The 22,398-nt window shown below is 41.2% G+C and overlaps 1 protein-coding gene across 4 annotated transcripts in view; it reads left to right on the top strand.

The window, feature by feature from the left end:
• Positions 1-22,398, top strand: part of LOC147148195 (polypeptide N-acetylgalactosaminyltransferase 18-like) — a 177,000-nt gene that overhangs the window by 149,742 nt on the left and 4,860 nt on the right. For 2 of the 4 annotated variants that reach the window (XM_086028477.1, XM_086028480.1), the window contains exon 10: positions 3,753-3,917. The exons of 1 other annotated variant lie outside the window; for it this stretch is intronic. In XM_086028477.1, the coding sequence (XP_085884603.1) occupies positions 3,753-3,917 (165 nt within the window). Of the gene's footprint in view, positions 1-3,752; positions 3,918-13,348; positions 13,416-22,398 lie in introns of those variants that run through there. One more of the 4 variants, XM_086028478.1, reaches the window with a different exon arrangement.

Here is a 22,398-nt window from a genome sequence, read left to right on the forward strand (position 1 = left end):
TATGTTACACCTCACCACATGGATCCAGGACTACCTCACAAACCGGCCACAGTATGTGAGAACACAGGACTGTGTGTCTGACGTGCTCCTCTGCAGCACGGGGGCCCCACAGGGAACTGTCTTGGCTCCCTTCCTGTTCACCCTCTACACCTCGGACTTCAACTACAACACCCCTACCTGTCACCTGCAGAAGTTCTCTGACGACTCTGCGATTGTCGGCCTCATCACAGGCGGAGATGATCGGGAGTACAGAGAACTTACTCAGGGTTTTGTGGATTGGTGCCAGCAGAACCGCCTCCTGATCAATGCGGGGAAATCCAAAGAAATGGTGGTGGATTTCGGTAGGCGCCAGCACTCTTCACCTGCACCAGTGAATATCCGGGGAACAGATGTTGAGAGAGTCTCAACTTACAAGTACCTGGGTGTTCATCTGAACAATAAACTGGACTGGTGCGACAACACAGACGCCCTCTATAGGAAGAGTCAGAGCAGACTCTTCCTACTCAGGAGACTGAGGTCTTTTGGGGTTCAGGGGACACTCCTCAGGAACTTTTATGACTCGGTGGTTGCATCGGTCATCTTCCAGGGAGCGGTCACCTGGGCAGGCGGCGTCTCGGCCCGGGACAAGAAGCGGCTGGACAAACTGGTCAAGAGGGCCGGCTCTGTCCTGGGCTGCTCCCTGGACTCTGTGGACTCGGTGGGGGACAGGAGGATGTTGGCCAAGCTGTCATCAATGCTGGGCAACCCGGACCACCCCCTCCAGGGCACCCTAACAGCACTCCACAGCACCTTCAGTGACAGACTGTTACACCCTCGCTGTGCAAAGGAGAGATTCCGCCGTTCCTTCTTGCCTGCTGCTGTCAGACTCTTTAACAAGAACATTGTGTAGTCTCTACAAACTGGCGGTCATTAGTGCAATTGTGCAGTCCTGCACCTGAGCTCGTATCGTGCAATACCCAATATTCCCCACTACTGTAATACCGTGCAATACTCAACATTCCCCACTACTGTTAGTCTAGTTTTATTTTTATCCAATGCTGTTCCTTACATTTCACTACAGCACTGCAGCACTGTCACTTAGAGTATTTTTTCCTCTGTACTATGTACAGGCCGAAATGAGTGTTCCTCATATTTTTTATGTAGATGTAGGTTGGTGTGTATACACATGTGTATATACACATGTTACTGCGTATATCTACATAGGTTTGATTCTAAATGTTTGCCGTCAATGTTATACATTAATGGCCACATTATGCCGCCGCCCCTGTGTGACCTATATCCTTGCTACTGTAACAACGAAAATTTCCCCACTGTGGGATCAATAAAGGCATTCTTATCTTATCTTAAATATGAGTTTCAGTTTTTGTATGTTTTTTCTTCTATTTAGATCACTGATATAAATCCCAGAAAGGTTTGATCATTAGATTACTAGGTAAAGGCAAGTAAAGGAAAACTACTCAAGGAGTTTATAACGCATTATTACACAAATCGCACTTTTTATGCAAAACGTAGGAACATAAGTATCTGCCTGCTGATGAAAAGCACGGACAGTCATATGGCTTGGGAAAGGAATGAAAACACTGGAAATTTCAAGAAAAACAAAGTAATGTCGAATTTTTGGATCACTCACAGAGCAAACGGGTTCGTTCCGAATTAAAGAAAGCTTCTGTCTGTCAAATATACCGAATTAAGACAGCAGCTCTTATAAAAAGCCGCAGATGAGCAGTCAGCAAGCAGGTATTTGAAGCTGCCAATATCCCTGGAGCCCAAAGAATCTCTCCAAGTAAGACCCTCTCAAGGCTTGTTGCATAATAAGGCTGTATTTCAGACAGCTCTTCCTAATCTCCCAAGAAAAACATGTTCTCATTGGGCTCAAAAATACAAGAAAACATTATTTTCCAACAGTATTCATTGATTGCACATAATGCTACTTGGACCAGAGAGACAAAGCAAGATCACTAAAGAGGTGGTAGAGGGATGTCTTGGGCATCTTTATTCCACAATATCTGTGTATTATTTTAATTACGTTTTGTAATGAATATGTTACCCTGCTGTTAGTTAATTTGTTGCAGTTGTCAATCTCGGTACATTTAGATTGTTTTTCACATCTTTATTATTGATTTATTTTAATGCAGGGCTTCCTCATCTTTGTCATTAAAAACTCATATTGACATTGAGGAGTGTCATTCTTCTGTTCTTTAGTAATCAGCAGTAGAACAAAGCTAAGTTTTGCCATTTTTTACAGAGAAAATTAGCTTTTACTGAAGAGTTTCATTTCAAGGTGAAATTTGACGCGTTTGTATTTTTCATAGCTGTGCATTTTACTGAAAATTCGCGTTCCGTTTATGGCCTTCCGCCTACAGCCGGGTTACCCTTCCGTTTATCCGCCATTTTGTCCGGCTGGAAAAAAATAGTACCCGCCTATGGGCCGTGACATAGAACATTGACTCTTACGTCTCGAAAAGCGCTCAGCGGAGGGGCGAGGGGGATGCGAGCAGGAAAAAGAAGCCTGGGCGCATAAAGGAGACACCAGCCATTTGAGTCTGCCTGCATTTAAAGCAGACGCCGGCCATTGAGTTTGCCACATCATGGTGAACCGAAAAAATAGACTATTACATAGACGGGAAAAAATGGGCTTCCGACTATGCTTAGTCCGATTATTTTTTTAAGTTTCCCGTTTATCGCCAACAAATATCATGTCATAGGCAGATAGGCGGACCAGTCCGACACATAGGCGATATGCCCAGCGATATTTTTTGCTTTTGTGACATCCAAACATTGCTTTCATTCTTTACAACATAACCAACACTGAGAAAGGGGTTTTAATGTCAAAATAATTTGCAAGTACAGTATAACTATATAATTTACAATTTTCAAATTGGACCAAGCTGTATAAACTTCGAACTATATACAAGTATGTCCACGCGTGTTGGCATGCATGTCCGTGTGTGTGGGTGGGGGTTTTGGCTTCCAGCTGGCTTGAGGCCATTCTGTGAATTATAGAAAAATAAACAATTAAAACAAATGTATATTTTTTTCGATTGCTGCAGTGAGTATTTTTTTTGTACCTCCTTTTTTGCGCTGCCAATGGGAGTGGGAAGGACCTTCTTCCTGGATGCACAATCTGCAAATTGCACAAATATAGACAATCATGTTTACCCCAAAAATAGTTTTATTGCTGCAGTATGCATCCATCTGTTGTGAAATGTGCTATATAAATAAAACTGTATTGTATTGTATTTTGTTTGACGAATGTATTCATCAAAGGCAGTGAAAGAGTTTTAAATGAAAGTCTCAAGGTTGGCCTTACAGCATGTTAACATGCATTTTGATCAGCAAATATGTTTTTGGTCCTTATAGCATTTTTGTTCTTTACACCATGTTTTATTTTTTATGAACTGTTGTTCATAATCATTGGGAATACTACTGTATATTTGAGCCAAAAGAAATACTGCTGTCATCGCTGTGATTTTGTTCAATAAAATCCTGATTATTATAAAAGTTAACTGTTGATGAGGAAAATATATTTCCACTGTTAATCACTAATTACTTTGGAAAACGAACAAAAAACAAACCACCTGTTTGTTAGGTTTTTTTTTTTTTAAATAAGAAAATCTTCCCATAAACACATACATCTATGAATAGTTCTGCATGTACTGTATTAAGGATAACATTTGCCAATCGGGGCTGTTTTTCATTGTGGTTATCTCTTGCTGTAATACGTCGTTCATTTTTTTTCTGTTTCCACAAAGAATGTGTATTACACCAGTTCCCAGCAAATTCACCTTGGAGGACTGAGCCCAACCATTGATGATGACGACAACAAGTGTCTGGTGGATGTGAACAGCAAACCCAGATTGCTGGAATGCACCTATGCAGCCACCAAGCACATGAAGCACACCTGGACTTTCACTCCGGTAATTTGACATTTTTAACCAGAAAATTTGCCAGTGCAAATACGATTTGAATAAATTAAAATAATTTAATTTTAATAAGAATGAATGTAGAGATTTTTGCCTGAAATTATGGGGATTCATCTCGGACTGTGTTAAAGGGAAACGTTCTTGTTTTCATTCCTTCAACATTGTTTTCATTGTTTTTACACTGAGATTCTTGCACTAAGGATCACAATCACTGAACTCCTTGTGTATATTTTAATATTTTCCCCAATATAATGAAACGAAAACAACAAAACAAAAAAACTGAAAGAAAAGAAAAAAATGAAAACAACAACAATCATAACTCCTTCTTAATTAGAAATAATTACTATGTGTATGCCTATGTAGTACCTTTAACATGAAAAAGTAGACCTTTTAAGGTGGTGCTCATCAAAGCTCCTGAACTTCCAATTTGGAATCCTTTTTTCACTATAGGAAGTAATGGACATTTTATTAATCTGTTCCTGCATCAACATTGCCATCACATCATTTTACCACCTGTACAGGCAATGTTTGTCTGTTCGACATAAGAGAGTTAAATGAACCAGATGAGGTGATAATGTGTCTATGTTAATGTGTAAATGAAGATTATATATAGTGTTTTGTGCTTTTGAAATGAGTCGCTTCACATCAAGACTGGGTTGTCCGGTGTCGGGTATATGATTTTTGAGACCCGAAACGCTCAATGATCAAAGGTTAGGCCTACTTCACCGATGACAGGTCTGTCTGCATCATAAGATGTATCAAAAAAAACAACTTCCCCCCGGCCAAGCCAATGGCCTCTGGGAATAGACTGGATGATGTCCGTGAATATGGTGCTGAGAGCTGGAAAGACAGCCGACTGCCTGGAGAGCCTGCAACTGGGGCAGTAGAGGCCAGCAACCATGTTTTGCATTCTCCGACAGGAGGAAATCGAAAACAGCTACGAAACATTCAATGAAATACAACCCTAGGGGTGGATGAGGTGTAAGAGGAGTTATGCCAGGAAGAAACACACAGAGCACCAACACTTATTTACTCCCAACGTGTCAGGACCAAGTGAGGCATCAGAACAGCAATGCTTAAAGTGGCCTCAGGATGGCAATAAGGCATTAGTTTGATGAAGATCTGTCTTGAAGCAATAGTCAATGGGGATGTGGGCAGAGGACTGAAATGACTGACAACCACATTTGTCCAGCTTAGTAGAAGACATGTTTGGACTGGTGGAGAGACAAGGATATGCCCTTTATATGACAAAAGCAGAGAAGAACAGCTACCTCCATTGGGAGTTGAGGTCCTTGAAACACCAGTTCAAGCAGGTTGCAGCAATGAAAAATCCCCCATGCAGCGCCAGACCTACACATCACTTTAGAGAAGAGGATAGTCAGTCTACGAAGAGCAGAGAGTCACAGGAGACAGGCTTTTTAGATTTTCAAGGAAGCTGCCAAAGCAAAAGCACACTGGCCAGAAATGTGAGGCCAAGGATTGAGGTGGCCTGTTACCACAACTGGGAATTCCATCCCAGGGACGGATCGGTCCGTCCGTCCGCCCGTTATTTTGTGGACGGTCAGACGGAGGATGAGAACTCTTTTAAAAAGGATGAACTAAGCAAGGACGGAAGTAGGTTTTCCTCCGTCCCTCTAATCTCCCTAACTAGGTCAAGTCCCGGCTGACGTGTTTCTTTCAAAAAGCAAGACTGCCCTGCTAAGCCTGCACAACGTTGGAGTGCTCTTTCTCATGTGCTTTCCCTCCCTGCAGTATTGTTCTTACAGGCATAGTCTGCCCTCTAGTGGACGCCCATTTCACTGACGAGGGGGAAAAAAAACACTGAAAGCTATGACCCGGAAGTGGAAGACGCCCGTTCTCCTCCTAAAATAACATTGCCTTATTTTACAATATTTTGATTGCGAAATAACTCAATAAAAAGTGAAAACGTCATGCATGGACGCTTTTTTTTGGTTGATTTTTGGGAGCGGCGGCGGGGCGGCAAACCGATGGAATGTAAAAGAACGAGGACGGACGGGGTTGAAGGATTCATCATTTTTATGAATAAGGACAGAGGGACGAGGACGGACAGGTTCCCAGGTTGAGGAAGGGGGACGGACTGGCAAAAAGTGGCCAGCTCTGACTATTACCTTCACAACATGCTCACTGACCCAAAGACTGTGAAGGACAAGGTGTTTTTACTTGTCCTTACGCTAAAAGTGTGCTTCCTGAAAAAACATCAAATCCATCAGAGCAACTGGTGGAAATTAACAGCAGTCGACAAGTTGGCTTTGCCAGTAAAGTTCAAGTATAGGATTGATCAACACGACTTCCTACCACATATTCTGTGGCCACCTAGTTTATGACATTTCTATGCACAGTGTGTGGCCTGGAGAGCAAAGTCAATCTGTAGCCCAGCAGTATAGCACTGTACATACGGAAGAACAAACTTACATTCCTATTCAGCAGCATGAAAGAAGAGTTCATGGTCACCTGTGGTAGAGTGGCACTGCAGTACAGAGAGTCCACAGATCCCAAGGTGTCCGGAGCTGGAATGAAGGTGAGGACAAGGAGAATGTGGAATACCAAAGGTGCGGTGAAGCAGGAGTTCCGCCTTTGGCACTAGAGGCCTCTAAGTCAGGTGACAATTTAGGGAGAATTCCATCAACCTTCACAGCAATACAGCTGGGGAAGGGCCAGGTGTCAAGTGGTGAACAGCAAGTGAGAGAAGGTGTGGAGGACTATTTCGTGGGAGGACCAGATGGGAACGTTGACTGAACGGAACCGAGCCAAGTCCACCTAGCTGGTGGAGGATTGCCGCAGTCAGGTTTAGTTGAAGTTGGCTCCAGAGTCCAGAGAGTTGGCTGGTTTGCCTCGGTTTAAAATCTAGCCTCTATTGAGCATTGCGATAGCCACAAAAAAAGGACATTGATTTCTCTTTTTTTTTTCTAGAAACTGGATTTTCAGTGAAACTTGCCTATGTTCTACTGCAGATTACTCAAGAATGACAACTGCTAGAAATAAACTTTTTTTTATGAAAGAAGAGAGACTAATCTTTCTGTTGGTAGGTTCCATGTCTATATAGTCATAAAACACAATATTCTATGGGCCTTCAAAGATGTCTCAAAATCCTCGAAAATGGCTGGCACTGAGAGCTTAGCTGCGCTGCGAATGGCTGGCACTGAATGAGTGAAACATATTCAACTATATTTTGCAATTGGTGAGGTAGCAGAGAGCAAAAGCGAGATCAGAAGTATTTGTTTTTATCATTTGCAATGTTCTACTAGTCATCTCACATTTTTTATTGCTCTGTGAGGGAAAAGAAAGCCCTATCAATTTTGAATCATTTTGAGTGACGACTTAAGTTTGACAAGGCATCTGCTGAGGTCAACGATTGCATTATTTTAATTCTAGACGCACTGCGGCAGCGTCTAACAGAGTTTAGGGGCTTTTAAGTTGCCAAGACAATAACCAAGGATGTCTGGCACAAGAAGTTTAAGGCAGGTCTAATCAACTTTCAGGTTACTTGGCTTCTTGCTTTTGTTTTGTTGGGTGCAGTATTTGGAGCAACATAAGACAGCTTATTTATTTAGTGCATGAAAGACATTTTAATTATTAACCAATAACAGCGATAGAAGAAAAAAGTAAATGAATACAAAAGTAAAAGTAGTGCATACAAAGTGTGACTTAATTTTATTGTTTTATCATTTTCATCTAATTTTGTAACTGCTCAACAGAGATAGTTTTGTAGCGATTGCATACTCATCTGTGACATTTTCCTAGCTGTATTTCAGCATATTGTCTGCCCCATCAAGCCGTCATAATGTACTGCTAAGTGTTCAAAGTGCATTTGTGCTTCTTTCTTTTGAGAGGCAGGGCTTCTGCTTGCGAGTATGAATCTTATATTTAGAGTCATTGGCGTGTTACAGTTAATGTATTCAGGTGAAGGATGAAATTTTGCAGATGTACAAAAATGTGTATTCATGTGTTTTGAATTCATTACAATTAGGTTTTGGAATGTGTACAACACAAACAAGGATTTTGCCTCAGTACATCTGTGCTCATTTAAGCTCATGATGTTATTTTCAAATATTACAGAAAGATGAGCTATGTTACACACAAAATGTGTGTGTTTGTGTGTTCATCCATGTGTGAGTGTGTTTCCCATTTTATGATTCTGAACCTCCCACCAATGCTGGGCGCTCGTTTTCCTCTCTATTTGGAAACACTTGGAGGAGATCTCTGCTCTAATTAGTATCAGGCAAAATCAACAATGTCACTTCATATTTGTATCAGAAGCCGAATAGTTGAATCCTTTTGGGCTAATAGCTTGTTAGGCATTAAGAGCTCAATTAACAATAGTGAACAGATTTGTCAATTCCCTGTTGCATATTGTTTGGCAAGATCAGGATTTCTGAAAGTGCAAATTGACTTTTGGATGATGAACGATTTTAAATACAGTAGGTACTACAATATTTTGTTCGTTAAAGTATAATACAAATTTTCAAACTTATTGCATATAAGTATGGTCGAACTCAGCGCATTCACGGTTCGGCAATCTTTACCCATATGCCGTTTTTGTTGTTGTTGTTGTTTCTTAGAATGTTACCCCCTTTATCAACAGAAAAAAAACTCGCCTACTCGCGATTTTCAATGACGTGGTAAAAGTCCAACAATTATTATTTTACTTTTGTGGCAAAATACAATTTACAGTCTGTATGTACTGTATGGACTTTGGGAGACCAGTTCTGAAGTTACGGTTGTTAATCACTGCCAGACATTTTCAGACCCTACCCTAACGTTTGAAAAAAATTGGGGAAAAAAAATGTAAATAAGTTCCTGGGATTGAATGGCTGCACTGTGAAGACAAATAAATATGTCAATGGCAGTGAATGAGTTAAAGTGTCGCATGATTCCATAAAAATACAACTCTCAGTTTTCTAGTGAACACGAGCCTCTCTGTCTTCTCGACTCCCACACATGCTGGCAGCAACAATGCAGTTAAACACACTTGGTAAAAGCAGCACTGACCACAACAATTTGTGACTTGCTAAATTCCCTCCTACAGGAACACAATAATAACACATAAAGTAACCCAGTTGGCTACAATATATATTTATCTGTTAAATGGCCCAGTTCTCCTCCGCATGCCATTATGTTTGTACGTAGACTGGTGGCCTTGCAGGGGCTGAGGATGAAGTAAGTTTTTGAATGCTTTTTGAATTTTCTTCGACCACATTTGTTCGACCCCTATCCCCCGCATGGGAGGGTCCACGAAACTAAAAGAAACACGTCAATATTTTATGGGTTGTCCCTTGGTTCATACTACACATGTACACCTGACTTTTGTGAAAAGTAGTTTTTGCGTCATCATGTTAACCGGCAAAACAGTGTCTGGCCAAAATGTATCACATTATGAAGTCAAATTGTTGGTTGTTTTATAAAAAGGGTCTAAAACAACCTGGTGTAAGTGGCGGTGATGTGGCTGAGAATGAAAATTAGTTCGCTGGTTAAGCAGCACCATGTAAAATTGTAACGAGACCGCTAAGACATTGAGCATGATAGTAGTCATTTATAGTGTACGTTCAGTGAGCGTGGATGCTGTCAGTTTGAAGAGTGGTGAAATGATTTGTGGTTCCTTTTTCGTGAATGCAAATTGAGCCATATGTCATCTACAAAGCAACCCACAACCTTTACATAATTCCTAGAATAGATCAAGGCTTGAAATAAGCAGGTTTTCGTCACAGTTTGCTAGTCAAAATTCTCATTTTGCGGCTCAAATGAACACATTGAAGAGCAATACTGCAAACAGCTGTCTATGAGGCAAGCACTGTGTCTCAACACGGACCTTGCCCTTTAGTGAAGACACCCACCGATGTCAATTTTACCTAGTCTCGGGTCCTATGCGGCTTCTTTATAGTGGTATCAAAGTTAATTTACCTTACTAACATAACTATTTCCCTGCGGAGGGCTTGGTCTCTGGTAATTATGGCTACCATCGAATTTGTGGCTTGTTTATTCCCATGGTGACAAGTAGAGCATACGCTAACTTATTACGTTAGTATTGTTACTTCCCGGGAAGTCCTTGTAAAAAAGTCTTGGAAATAGAAATGAGTGGGGACCCTGATACGTTCAACTTCCCCCGTTATATTGGCATATTTTTATTCTTTAATAAAATCCTTGCTTCAGGTCCCTGTAATGAAACGGGGGGGAAAAAACCTTCTAAAAATTGCTTCTCAAATGAGGTCATTGATTAGCAAAACTCCTTCTCAGAGAAAAATAATTATTTTGTTATTATAGCCCTAGCACAATATACTGTACTTATAGTGTTTTGCTCTGGATGATCGCTGGGGTGAGAAAGAACCAAAATAGCAAAAGACAAAGCCTTTCATGTGGAGTAAGCAGGAAGTATTGGTGAATTATTAATATGTACATCTCTTACAATATTGAACTGAACTCGACCTAAGGGCACGTACATCAATAGAGAGTAAGCAGAATGCATTTGGCTATTCTGATTAAGAATCTTTTCAGCTAAAGGGGATTTACATTTGCCTTTTTTACATAGATATATGCTGCCTTAGGGTTGGTTTTGCTGTTATCAAAATAAAAAAAGAATTGTCAAATACATGCTCGACTTGCCGATATTCCCAGGTTGCAACGTTTTGACAGACTCTTAAAAAACAACATTCCAAACAGAATCATAAGATCAATACAAATTCTGTACTCTGTACTGAAAAGTCGTACTTCCTTTTAACGTCTGGTTTTGTTTTCATAGTGCATATATATGTTCCTCTGTACAATTTATGCCTTTTACAATGACCTGACGACTGACCATGTGGCTGCAGATTGCCAGCCAACAAGCAGGTTTTTTTTTGTGACGGCTTTCTGGCTGACTCTCTGTCTGACCCTCTGATTAACCGCTGCTCCCGCCTTAATAGCAGGGAATCAATAGTGCATTCCAACTGTGCACTTTGCAGAATGACAGGTGGGCTCACTGAAATGAAGGCAAAGGTCTGGACAAATGCCAAGTGTGTGTGCCTGTTTATATAAAGCAATCATTTTTGTCTTTTTTGTCCCTAGTCTTGCTAACTTGATTCTGATTTTAAATTTAGAGGACCCCATATCCTTCATCAGAAGGAGGTATGGATTTGTCTTTGAGTGAATAGCTCTGTATCCCTATCATGTTTTTGTCTGAATGATGTTTTGCATAATCTTAAATTATCTACCGTAAATACTGTGGGACATTGGCTGAATGAACAAATAAAATAATAAACACATCACTGCATGTAAGTGTTTTCTAGCTCAACAAAGAAAACCAATTGTCAAACCCCTACAAGATGAAGCTGTTGGTTCAAACAAGTAGATCACTTACTTTTAAATGCATCTCAGTTGTGCTATACATAAAGTGGCTGCTTCCAAAATACTACAAGATTTAATCACTGAGCTGAGCCCGGCTGGGTCCCATGGGCGCAGGCCACCAGACGCTCGCCTTCGAGCCCTAACTCCAGGCCTGGCTTCAGAGGGAGGCCCCGGTAACCCGTGTCAAACAGGGAAAACTGGATACATTAATTGTAGTCATCATATAGCATCTCTGAGCCGTCCTTGGTCTGCTCTCTCACCAAGGACCTGTTTGCCATGGGTGACCCTGCGAGGGGCATAAAGCTCCAGACAACATAGCTCCTACGATCATTGGGACATGAAAACCCCTCCACCACAATAAGGTGACGGCTCATGGAGGGGGTTGCATATATCATTAATAACTAATCAGAATAATTTAGGGCCTATTACAGACCCTTGAGGTACCCCATAAGTCACCTTTAACTCATTCTATCCCAATGACATATAAATATGTCATTTAACACAGGGTCTGAGAAAGTCTGGTACTTACTGAGTTCAAGGGATCATCTGGCCGGGATGGTCCATTTTTCACTAACAAGCTCAATTTATGTATTTTTGTTTTACTAGGAAAATTATATCAATTTCTTTTGCAGGAATCAATACAAAACTAACGAGTTTAAAAAGTCACATCTGTCTGTTTTCTTTCATAAGTTACCAAGATACTCAAACACAATGCGTTTTCGTAAAATGAATTGTTCATAAGTTGTTATTATATATTAAATTGAAATCTACGTGTTAGCTTGACTTACTTTTCCCCCAAAGTCTTCCAGGGGGCCTTCCAGAAGTTGTTGGAATGATATAACAAGTACATTGCAGCTGGAGGGGAGTGCTTTGAAGGGCACGAGAGTTTAGTGCTTGTCCAAGGAAAAAAAGTATCCCTACGAAAAAAAAGTCTCAAAACTTACTGAAGGCGAGTGCATGTCACACCACGACAAGGAAATTTCGCCAAGCCGACCTCCGTGGCTTAATGTCAAGGACTTGTTTATTCGAAATTGACACCCACTCGCACCATGACGCCCAGCTGAATCTCTGGCTGGACAGAAATAGCGAAATAATGGCTGGTGTTCCGCGCTGCCTGTGCTCATATTGAGTGCACTTCGGCTAGCTGGATGACCGTGGTGGCGTGGAGCTGCTCCTATCCATCTTGTTCTGCTAACCTTGCCTGGTTAGCCATCGAAAGCTAATTCTGCCTCGACAAACCCCGGGAGCTAATAGTCATGGCTGCCTGACTGTCTGCCTATGACGATACAACAAAGGTTTAGCGTCGCTAAATACAATACAATTTTATTTATATAGTGCATTTCACAGCAGCTATAGCTGTAACAAAGCACTTTACATACAACCATTTAAAGACTTATAAACAAATAGAACCATCTTAAGATGAACCCCAAAATGCACTGGGAGCCAGTGAAGGGAGGCCAGAATTGGTGTTATGTGCCCCATCTTCTGAGCTCCACTTAGGAGGTGAGCAGCAGCATTTTGGACCAAATTGAGACATTCGAGAGAGGACTGGCTGACTCCAAAATAAAGTGCATTACAGTAATCTAGCCGAGATGTAACAAAGATGTAACACATGTATATACACACCAACCTACATCTACATAAAAAGTATGAGGAACACTCATTTTGGCCTGTACATAGTACAGAGGAAAAATACTCTAAGTAAGTGACAGTGCTGCAGTGCTGTAGTGAAATGTAAGGGACAGCATTGGATAAAAATAAAACTAGACTAACAGTAGTGGGGAATGTTGAGTATTGCACGGTATTACAGTAGTGGGGAATATTGGGTATTGCACGATATGAGGTCAGGTGCAGGACTGCACAATTGCACTAATGTCCGCCAGTTTGTAGAGACTACACAATGTTCTTGTTAAAGAGTCTGACAGCAGCAGGCAAGAAGGAGTGGCGGAATCTCTAGTTTGCACAGCAAGGGTGTAACAGTCTGTCACTGAAGGAGCTGTGGAGTGCTGTTAGGGTGCCCTGGAGGGGGTGGTCCGGGTTGTCCAGCATTGATGACAGCTTGGCCAACATCCTCCTGTCCCCCACAGAGTCCAGGGAGCAGCCCAGGACAGAGCCGGCCCTCCTGACCAGTTTGTCCAGCCGCTTCTTGTCCCGGGCCGAGACGCCGCCTGCCCAGGTGACCACTCCCTGGAAGATGACCGATGCAACCACCGAGTCATAAAAGTTCCTGAGGAGTGTCCCCTGAACCCCAAAAGACCTCAGTCTCCTGAGTAGGAAGAATCTGCTCTGACTTTAAACAAACAAACATGAAGACAGTTCACCCACACTTGTTCCAACATGTGAATTTTGCCACTGGAGGAGCCAACAGACTGGACTATGTGTATACGAACATGAAAGCAGAATCAAAAGCACCCCTTTGTCCTCATCTTGGCCCATCAGATCACATTTCCATCATGCTAACTCTAGCATACAAACCTTTGCTCACCAGGAATAAACCTTCTATCAAACACATGAGAGTATGGCCGGAGGGAGCACTGACAGCACTACAGGAGTGCTTTAAATGCACTGACTGGTCAGTGTTCAGAGAGGCCGCCACTGTAGACCAGACCACAGACATTGAGGAATATGCTGAGGCTGTATCTGCTTAGATCTATAAATGTCTGGGGGATGTCACTTCCATAAGGAGCATCACAGGAAGGGCAAACGAGAAGCAGTATATGACATCTGAGGTATGTGCCCTGCTCAAGGAAAGATACGCCTGGTTTAGGTCTCGTGATATTGATGCCCTCAGAACAGCCAGAGCCAGGCTGAGTAAGGCTTTCTGACTGGTTAAAAGGGCCTACGGAAATATGATTGAAGAGCAGTTTCAGAACTATAGGGATACCAGGAAACTGTGGCAGGGAGTAAAAGCTGTCACGGACTACGAGATCACTCCTGCAACCTGTGCTGACAATACTGAATTCCTTAACAAACTAAATAATCACTTTGGATGTTTTGAAGCACAAAATCAAACCCCAGCAGCCTGAGCCATCCCACTCCCTGAGAAGATGATTCTGTCGTTTGATTCAGCTGATGTCTGTCTGACCCTGAAAAATAAATCCACGAAAGGCTGCAGGTTCGGACTATATACCTGGTCAGGTGCTCAAGGAGTGCACAGTAGAGGATGACACAAGAGTGGATTTTCACTCCTGTTCCAACCCATTCACACAGAAAAAATCTTGTACTCTCCCGTCCCGGACCATAATAAAAAAAAAAAATCCTGTCCCGTCCAGGTGAAAACAACCCTAACCTCCAAAAAAAAAGTTTGTCGCCCAATCTTCTTCATGGACTCTCCCGCTCCCATCTGCTCCCGTGAACTTTTTATTAGAGGTGGAGTAACACGTACGTTCAAGTCACAAGCAAAGGCTTCTTTATACTGTCGGCGTGGCCAACAACTGCCGGATTGCGCCAGGTTACCGACACGGAGTGCTGCGCGACATGTTTACGACAGTTCTGCAACACATGCCACGCACATGTCAGAATTTTCTGAGGAATTTTGTGAGGACCAGAGCTGGTCATATTACTACAAATTTGCGTTAAATTTATCGCCTTCCGCCTACATCCGGGGTACCCTTCCCCCATCCGTCAATGTGCAATTTTGTCTGGCCGGACCAAATAGTAGTCGCCAGTAGCGTAACCAGAGCGGGGGCAAGGGAGCGGTCACCCGAGGGCCCACAAGCTCACAGGGCCCATGATAGGTCCCCTTTTTGTAGGATGTGTTCATAATAATTGTAAATTTGTATAATATAATGATAAAATGCGCCGTGTGGGCCCCATACACTATAGGCAAATTCAGCATTTGTGCTGTTTGCTGGGTAGGATGTGGTGTCCGTTATCATGAAGTTGTTGAGTGGTAAAGTGACTTTTATAAGGGCCCATCGAGAATGCTCCGCCCCCTCTGTGCTGATACCTGCGGTCCGCCCCTAGTAATCGCCTATAGGCCGATCCGCCTATAATTTTAAACAGGCTTCCATTAGCGTTTCCTACTACCAACTTCGACTACGCTTAGTCCGACTATTTTTGTAAGTTTCCCGTCTATCGTTTATCACCTACAAAATGGGCGTCCGTCATAGGACTGCAAAAAAGATCATTGGAGCCACGCTGCCAACCATGAGTCAACTGGCAGAGCAGCGCTGCCTGTCCAGGGTTCGTGGTACGTATTAACTAATTTGATGCCTACCTCGTGTTAACTTGTTTTTTATAATCCAATCCAATAGCACCAGCCACGGATTAACTGGAGAAATGCGTTTTTTGTGTGCATTTGATGCTCAAGGCTCTGATGCAATAATAGTTTCAGGCCTGGGAAGCATGATGAAGCAGATGTCATCATTGTCGTTTATCAGATCACACCCAGTACTGTTTTGAGGCTAGCCAAAGCAACAGGAAGAAGGAACTAAGGTGCCTATTCAGGGGTGGAGGAACAGAGAAGCAATGCTGCCGATCGAAAAATGGATATACAGTATGCAGGCAGCTGACATTGGATGCCATTCTTTTCAGTGTTAAAAGCTACAAAGAGTTTGCCATCAGCTGATCAAAATAACAATGACTCTGAGATCATACTTATATCTACTTCGTTTCTCCTATGGCTCTCGCACGTCAGGGGTGGGCGAACGGGGCAGTGCGGCAACGTCAATCCAAAGGATTACACGATTCTTTGAGGAGTATTTCCACCTTTGGATTGACTGGGGCAAACCAGAGGTAAGGGCTTCTTGGCAGTGACTTTTATCACTGGCTTTGTGCAAAACTAACTCTCACCGTGTATTTTGAGGGTTTGAACAAATATGCTGTGTATCCTTTCGTGGGCTTCCAACCTCACATACCCCCTAACCCCCCAAAAATATGCTTCTTGGAATCGAAGTTAACACACAATCACACACGCGCACGCACGTACACACACGCGGACACACCCACAAGCATGAACGTGCTGTACAATGTTCCTACATTTTTTGCAAATTGTAAATCGATACTTGCAGGTACATTGTTTTCTGCCATAATTGTATTGTATTGTATCAAAATTGCTTTTTTAGAATATGTTTCTTTAAAGAAAAGTACTGATTATATCTGAGGTGTCATAAAAGCAAAAAATATTGGTATCAAAGTTGAAGTTTTACTTGAAATAAGCCTTTTCACAAAACACTCGATTCCTCTGTTTTTTTTAATTTTATTCCAGAAACAGGATTTTTAGTGAAACTTGCCTATGTTCTACTGCAGATTACAAAAGAATTGACAAATGCTAGAAATATTTTTTTTTTTCTGATGAAAGAATAGAGTCTTATCTTTCTTTTGGTAGGCCCCGTGTCTACAGTATATATGCATTAAACACAATATTCGGTGGGCCTTCAAAGATGGGTCAAAATCCTGGAAAATGGCTGGCACTCAGGGGATTAGCTGCGCTACGAATGGCTGGCATTTAATGAGTTGATGTGGATACCTCACCCCCCATTTAATAAACTGTTTTTCCTCCTGCCTTCAGGAAAACGCTACCGGAGATGCATAACTGGCAGATTTATGAACAATTTCTGACCACCATAAGACTGCTAAACATAAAATGAGAAGGACAAATGCAATACAATAGGTGCAAATGACTCCCCTGTAAATTCATTGTTCTATTAGAATTTTACTGTTCTATTCTGTGTTGTGCTTTTGACATTTTGTTGTGTGACACAGCATCTGCGATGTTTTTACTGAATGACAACGAATATGAGTCTGAGTCCTAATCAGAATTTTTGCCTTCAGCACTTCATTTCAAAAGGACTTGACCTTGGAAATGAAGGTATACGGTTCAAATCTTGCTGCAATCACAAACACCCACGGTCATTTTTGTTGTAGGGTTGCTAGTCAGTCGTATGCCGTGAATACATATTGTATACTCGGTATCACAAACAAGACACATTCTTGTTAACCACGTTCATGTTTCATGTAACTTGCGTGGCCTCATTTCAATGGCACGTCTACCTGATAACACATCCCTTATGCACCCAAAGCAACACAACAGTCAGTGGCCATTGGAGTCTGTGGAAAATAAGGCTCAGTAGACCAGGAGATTGATTCTCTATGCTTTCTCTGTGTGTACGTGTGTTGAGTGTGAAGACTTAAGTCCGTCAAGCTATCCCACCTGCGCAGCTGCCCTTCAATATGTAAGCAAATGCCTCCCTGCAAAGGACATGAGAATCAATAGCTTTTGTAGGGCTGGACAGTTGTACTGATTTAGGGGCATCTTCTCAAGTAGGGATTTTCAAAGTCCCGCACTAAGATCAATTTTGCAGGCCCGCGATACATTTCAAATGTAACATTTGATACAGCCTGTGTTGAGCTTTTGAATGTCTGCATTGTGTGCCTTAGTAAAACACCTTCAGAAATTGATGACCAATGAAAACACTATGTCTTCTTAACCCATTAAGGCCTAAAGCGCCTGGCTCAACAGCTCGCCAAAGACCAAGGTCACCTTTGGAATATTAATTAAGTTTTCCCAGAAATTCAATACTTACAAAATAATTAATATCTCAGCCCTTGTAGCAAACAGAAACATAATTCCAACAGAATTAGAGAGCTTAGACATATGGCTTTCGCACAGGCTGAGTTTATTATTATTTACTGTTTCACAGTTCAGAGATCGTGGGTTAGATTCCGATACTCTGGTTTCCGCCCACATTCCAAAAACATGCATGGTAGGTTAATTGATCACTCTGAATTGCCCCTAGGTGTGATTGTGAGTTTGAATGGTTTGTTTGTCTCCGTGTGCCCTGCAATTGGCTGGCAACCAATTCGGGGTGTTACCCGCCCACTGCCCGATGACAGCTGGGATAGGCTCCAGCATGCCCGCGACCCTGGTGAGGACTAGCCGTATAGATAATGGATGGATGGATGTTGCACCATATCTAAGTGGCACATATATAGTAAAAGTACAGTCAATTTACAAGTAGTATTTTCTAGCTTTTCCCAAATATCTTGCCTGTCCTAAAATTTGTCACTACAGAAACACACAATTACAGAAGAAGAAAAATAATTCGACTAGCCGATTCATATTTTTTTCCATTCCCCCCTCTACAGAGTCCATCCATCCATTATCGATACCGCTTATCCTCACAAGGGTCCTCTACAGAGTATTTTTATAAATTAATATATATGGTTGTGACATCAAAATCAATCTAAATGAATTCAATATTACTTTTTCTGAAATAAATCAAAATGTATATGGTATTTTTCATTGTAAAATGTAGAAAGTTGATCATATTGACGTCAAAAGTCTTCATTAATTAAAACAAACATACCCTTTAACACTCATTATCATAAATTGTTGGTTGATAATTAAATACAATTTATTTTTGTTAAAACATTCGTTTTTTTCAGTAGTGACCATACTGTTGCAGCTGTTGCAGTAATACTTTGTGTGAGGCTAGCATTGTAATCACTTAACTAGTTTTGCTATCTTTTAACTTTTAACGCATATTATAACTAATGAAGCATTTTTTCCACTTTCTACTTCTTTGTGCTGTACTCAGGGTCGCGGGGGGTTGGAGTTGATGGCAGCCAACTTAGGGCAAAAGCAGGGTACATGCTGGACCGGTCACCTGTACATCACAGTGCACTTCATTAAAAAACTGTGGTTTCACCTTCTAAATGAAAATTTGGAATGAGAAACAGTTTTGTAACATACACCCCCCCAACCGCCCACCCCCACCCCCCTCAAAAAAAAATAAAAACTTCCCCAAGCAGATTCTGCTTAACAAGCATAAAAGTACGTCATGGAAAGGAAGGAAAGATTATCTTAACAGATGGCTTCCTTGATTGCAAAGAACAAATTACTTTTAGCATTGCATGTTGTGACTGGTTGTTCCTTGATGCATCGGTTGCTATGCAGTTGCTACCGTCCTTTTATGCTTTGGCCTTTATTATGCCAAATAGGCCTGATGTCTTAGTTCATAAGCTCGAGTTATTCAGTGACACCTTGTTCGTACGTCAAACTTTCTTCCAGTCAGAATTCCCCCAGTCCTCTCTCAGTAATTACTTTGTGTTTTCGTTGATAAACACTTTTACTTTTCTATTGAGTCCAAATCCGGCTCCTCACGTGACATTCCAATTTTGCAATTAACATTTACAAAGTACAAAAATGTGAAATGTTGTGACCTATACAGGAAAGGAGCATCTCTCAAGGTAGACTCTGCTTTAAAAGGATTAAAAAAAAACATAGAAACAGAAAATAATCTCTTTTTTTTTTCATTTTATAGTGATAGGTTCAAAGATTGCTGAAAAAATTAACAAAGTGCGTTCAAAGATTTTGTTTCTCGCACAGTGCTGCAAGCAGGGCAGATTTGAACATGCCTCTGTCAATTTTTCGGGAGGCTCGGTTAGACCTTGGTGCTGGTATCTGACCACCTTCACTAGAGTTGCTATGTGGCGAGGAAGCCCGGCAAAACATCATCTCTCTCTGTTTTTTGAGAGACATCCGGAGGTCTTCTCTTTTCCTCCAAGCTCTTCTGACTTTCCTTTGCTCTCTGCTTGATAATTCATTGGTAGACTTCAGCTTTCCTTCTATCTCTTATTTCTTTCTCTTTTCCTTTATTAAATATTCACTGGATTTCACTGGGTCATTCTAACCCTTCGTCTGTACTGTGTCTCTGCTACGCTTTTTGGCATTTTGGTGTTTTTCCCTTCAAATTAAGATAAAATAGAATATAAAATCAAAAAGATCTATGTATGACATATGTATCTATGTATTATATTTATATTTATATACATTTTATATATATTTAAAACTTACTGCATTCAAAAATAAACATCATATTGTCACTGCCGAAAGCATTATGTCACAACCGAAACCTTTCTGTATGTTTCGGTAGTGACGTTTTATGATAGTTGTTAACAATGCTCAACAATGCTAGGCACAATGTGGCTACCACAGACAGTTTTGAGCAAGTGTACAGAGATAGAAAACACAACATTTAGCATTAAAATCAAAAGTACTCATTTTATTGCAGAAATGAGGTGTTCGGTAGTAGACGGTCCTTAAAACCACATGCTGATTTTCAGACTTTGGAGGGCACATACTTAATAATGCTGTAAACTAATTACTCTCCATGTGGCCATTGATGAACATGAAGGTAATGTCTCTTACTGGTGACATTTCTGGGGATGTGGCTAAAATCAAGCCCTGCCTACAGACAATACTCTTTGTGTTTCGGTAGTACCATGAAAAGTTGTTTTTTTTTTTTAAATAAAAACTTCTGATTTGAAAAAAAATCTACAAAATCAATGTAAATCTTTCACCATACATTTAAAAGCAACCAAAACGTTCTATTAAAGTTTTTTTTTTTTTTTTTAATTGGCAAAAATCTACATTTTATTTTCATGAATTGAAATTTAGGAGTTAGAGATTGGGACAGCCACCTCCCAATAGGAAGTGACATAAAAGATGACTTTTTATACATTCAGTTTAATAGGATCTCAATTAATGTCAGTTAATAGATCTTAAGATATTATTAGATATGCAAGGTCTGAACACTTCATTGTGTTTTAAAATTAGATTTTCATTGTGGGACAGCAATTTCAACCAAGTGGGTAGAATGGCTCATATATCACTGTCGTTACTTATTTCAGAGCTACCGGTGATCGACGGCGTCCGCCACTAGCCTACGGCTCGAAAAAATTCCGCAGCATCCTCTGCGGTCTCGCTACACTGTCACATGTGTATTCTGATGCATTAAATTGGCTAAGAGACAGAGAATTGGATTGAAAAAAGACAGACATGTCCACTCTCCCAGCTTTAAAGGTAGAAAGACGCAACAGCGCTCCCAGCTCTATTGGCAGAAACGCGGTTATGCGCGCTCGTCCTTAACGGGTTAAATCAATGGTGACTAAAACTTTTGCTACATTGATTTTTAAAACTGTGTCTTGAATTCAATGACCAAACCTCAGTTCTTATTCCTCTGATGAAGAAAGATACAGCTGCAAATTGTGTAAATCTCAAATTTACAAAACATATCCAATAGTATTCTGTTTTTTATATATATATATTTTACTTCTGAATGTGCTGCTTAGCGCAGGAATGGTTCTATTCTAGTGAGATCCAGAGCAACATGAACCGACCTGCAACAACACTGTGTCCATGTGTAGCCAACAGTATGCGGTTAGTTGTAGTTTTCAGTGGGATATAACTCTTTTTGCATCATACTGATATCTGTTCCTAATGCTACGTTCACAAACGCGGATGATGCGTTTCTGCCGGTGCGCGTTTCAATTGGAGTCAATGTAGTTTGCGCGGGCAGGGTGGCGCGAATGATGCGTTTGGAGTGGATGGAAGCACCGAAAATGCTCCCATTCGGCCAAAAGTCTACTTTTTGGCCATTTCGCCTCGCGGCAGCCAATCACCATCAGGCATACTATCTTACATACAGCCACACAGCGTCCTGTTCACTCGGCTGCTTTTTTTTTTTTTTTTTAAATAGTTCTTGAACTTCAAGACAGCAATATTGTTAGCATTGGCAAAGTGTGTCGGCCACTCGATTGCGATGTTGAAAAATGCTGTCGTAGTCTACTACCAAGCAAAGCCCCTCCCCTCTCCGCTGTGAGCAAGTGAGCGGCTGCAGCATTCAAGATTCAAATTTCCCGCGGTCAACCGCGAGCGAATCAAGCAACTTGGAACGCTTGATCCGCATTTGGTGTGAACGTAGCAGAATACTGCTGCCTTTCATGACATGAGATTCCAAATGGCAGCGCTCTAATTGAAGCAGCCCAGCTTGAAACCATTTCAAAGTACAACAATAATGACATGATGTTAAATGAATACCACAAAACACCAAAAATGGTCATATTGTGTGCATAATATCTAATTAATCTTTGACCACATTGCTAGATTGTCATGTTAATAATTAATGGGGTCGGGATCCCAAACGCGACAAAGACACAGACAAAGTTCAAACCAAAAACAGAATTTATTATAGAAAAACAAAAATAGCTATAAAGTTCAACAAAAGCCGCTGGGGAAACAAAACACCTGCAAAAGGCAAGGATAAACGACCGGTACTATGCAGGCACGAAACTACAAACGGAAAACCATAAACGCTATAACGATCAACATAAAGCGACACGGAACAAATAC

This window comes from Filicampus tigris, chromosome 4 (assembly GCF_054856515.1).
Source record: "Filicampus tigris isolate MCC_2025a chromosome 4, RoL_Ftig_1.0, whole genome shotgun sequence".
NCBI classification, from domain to species: Eukaryota; Metazoa; Chordata; class Actinopteri; order Syngnathiformes; family Syngnathidae; genus Filicampus; species Filicampus tigris.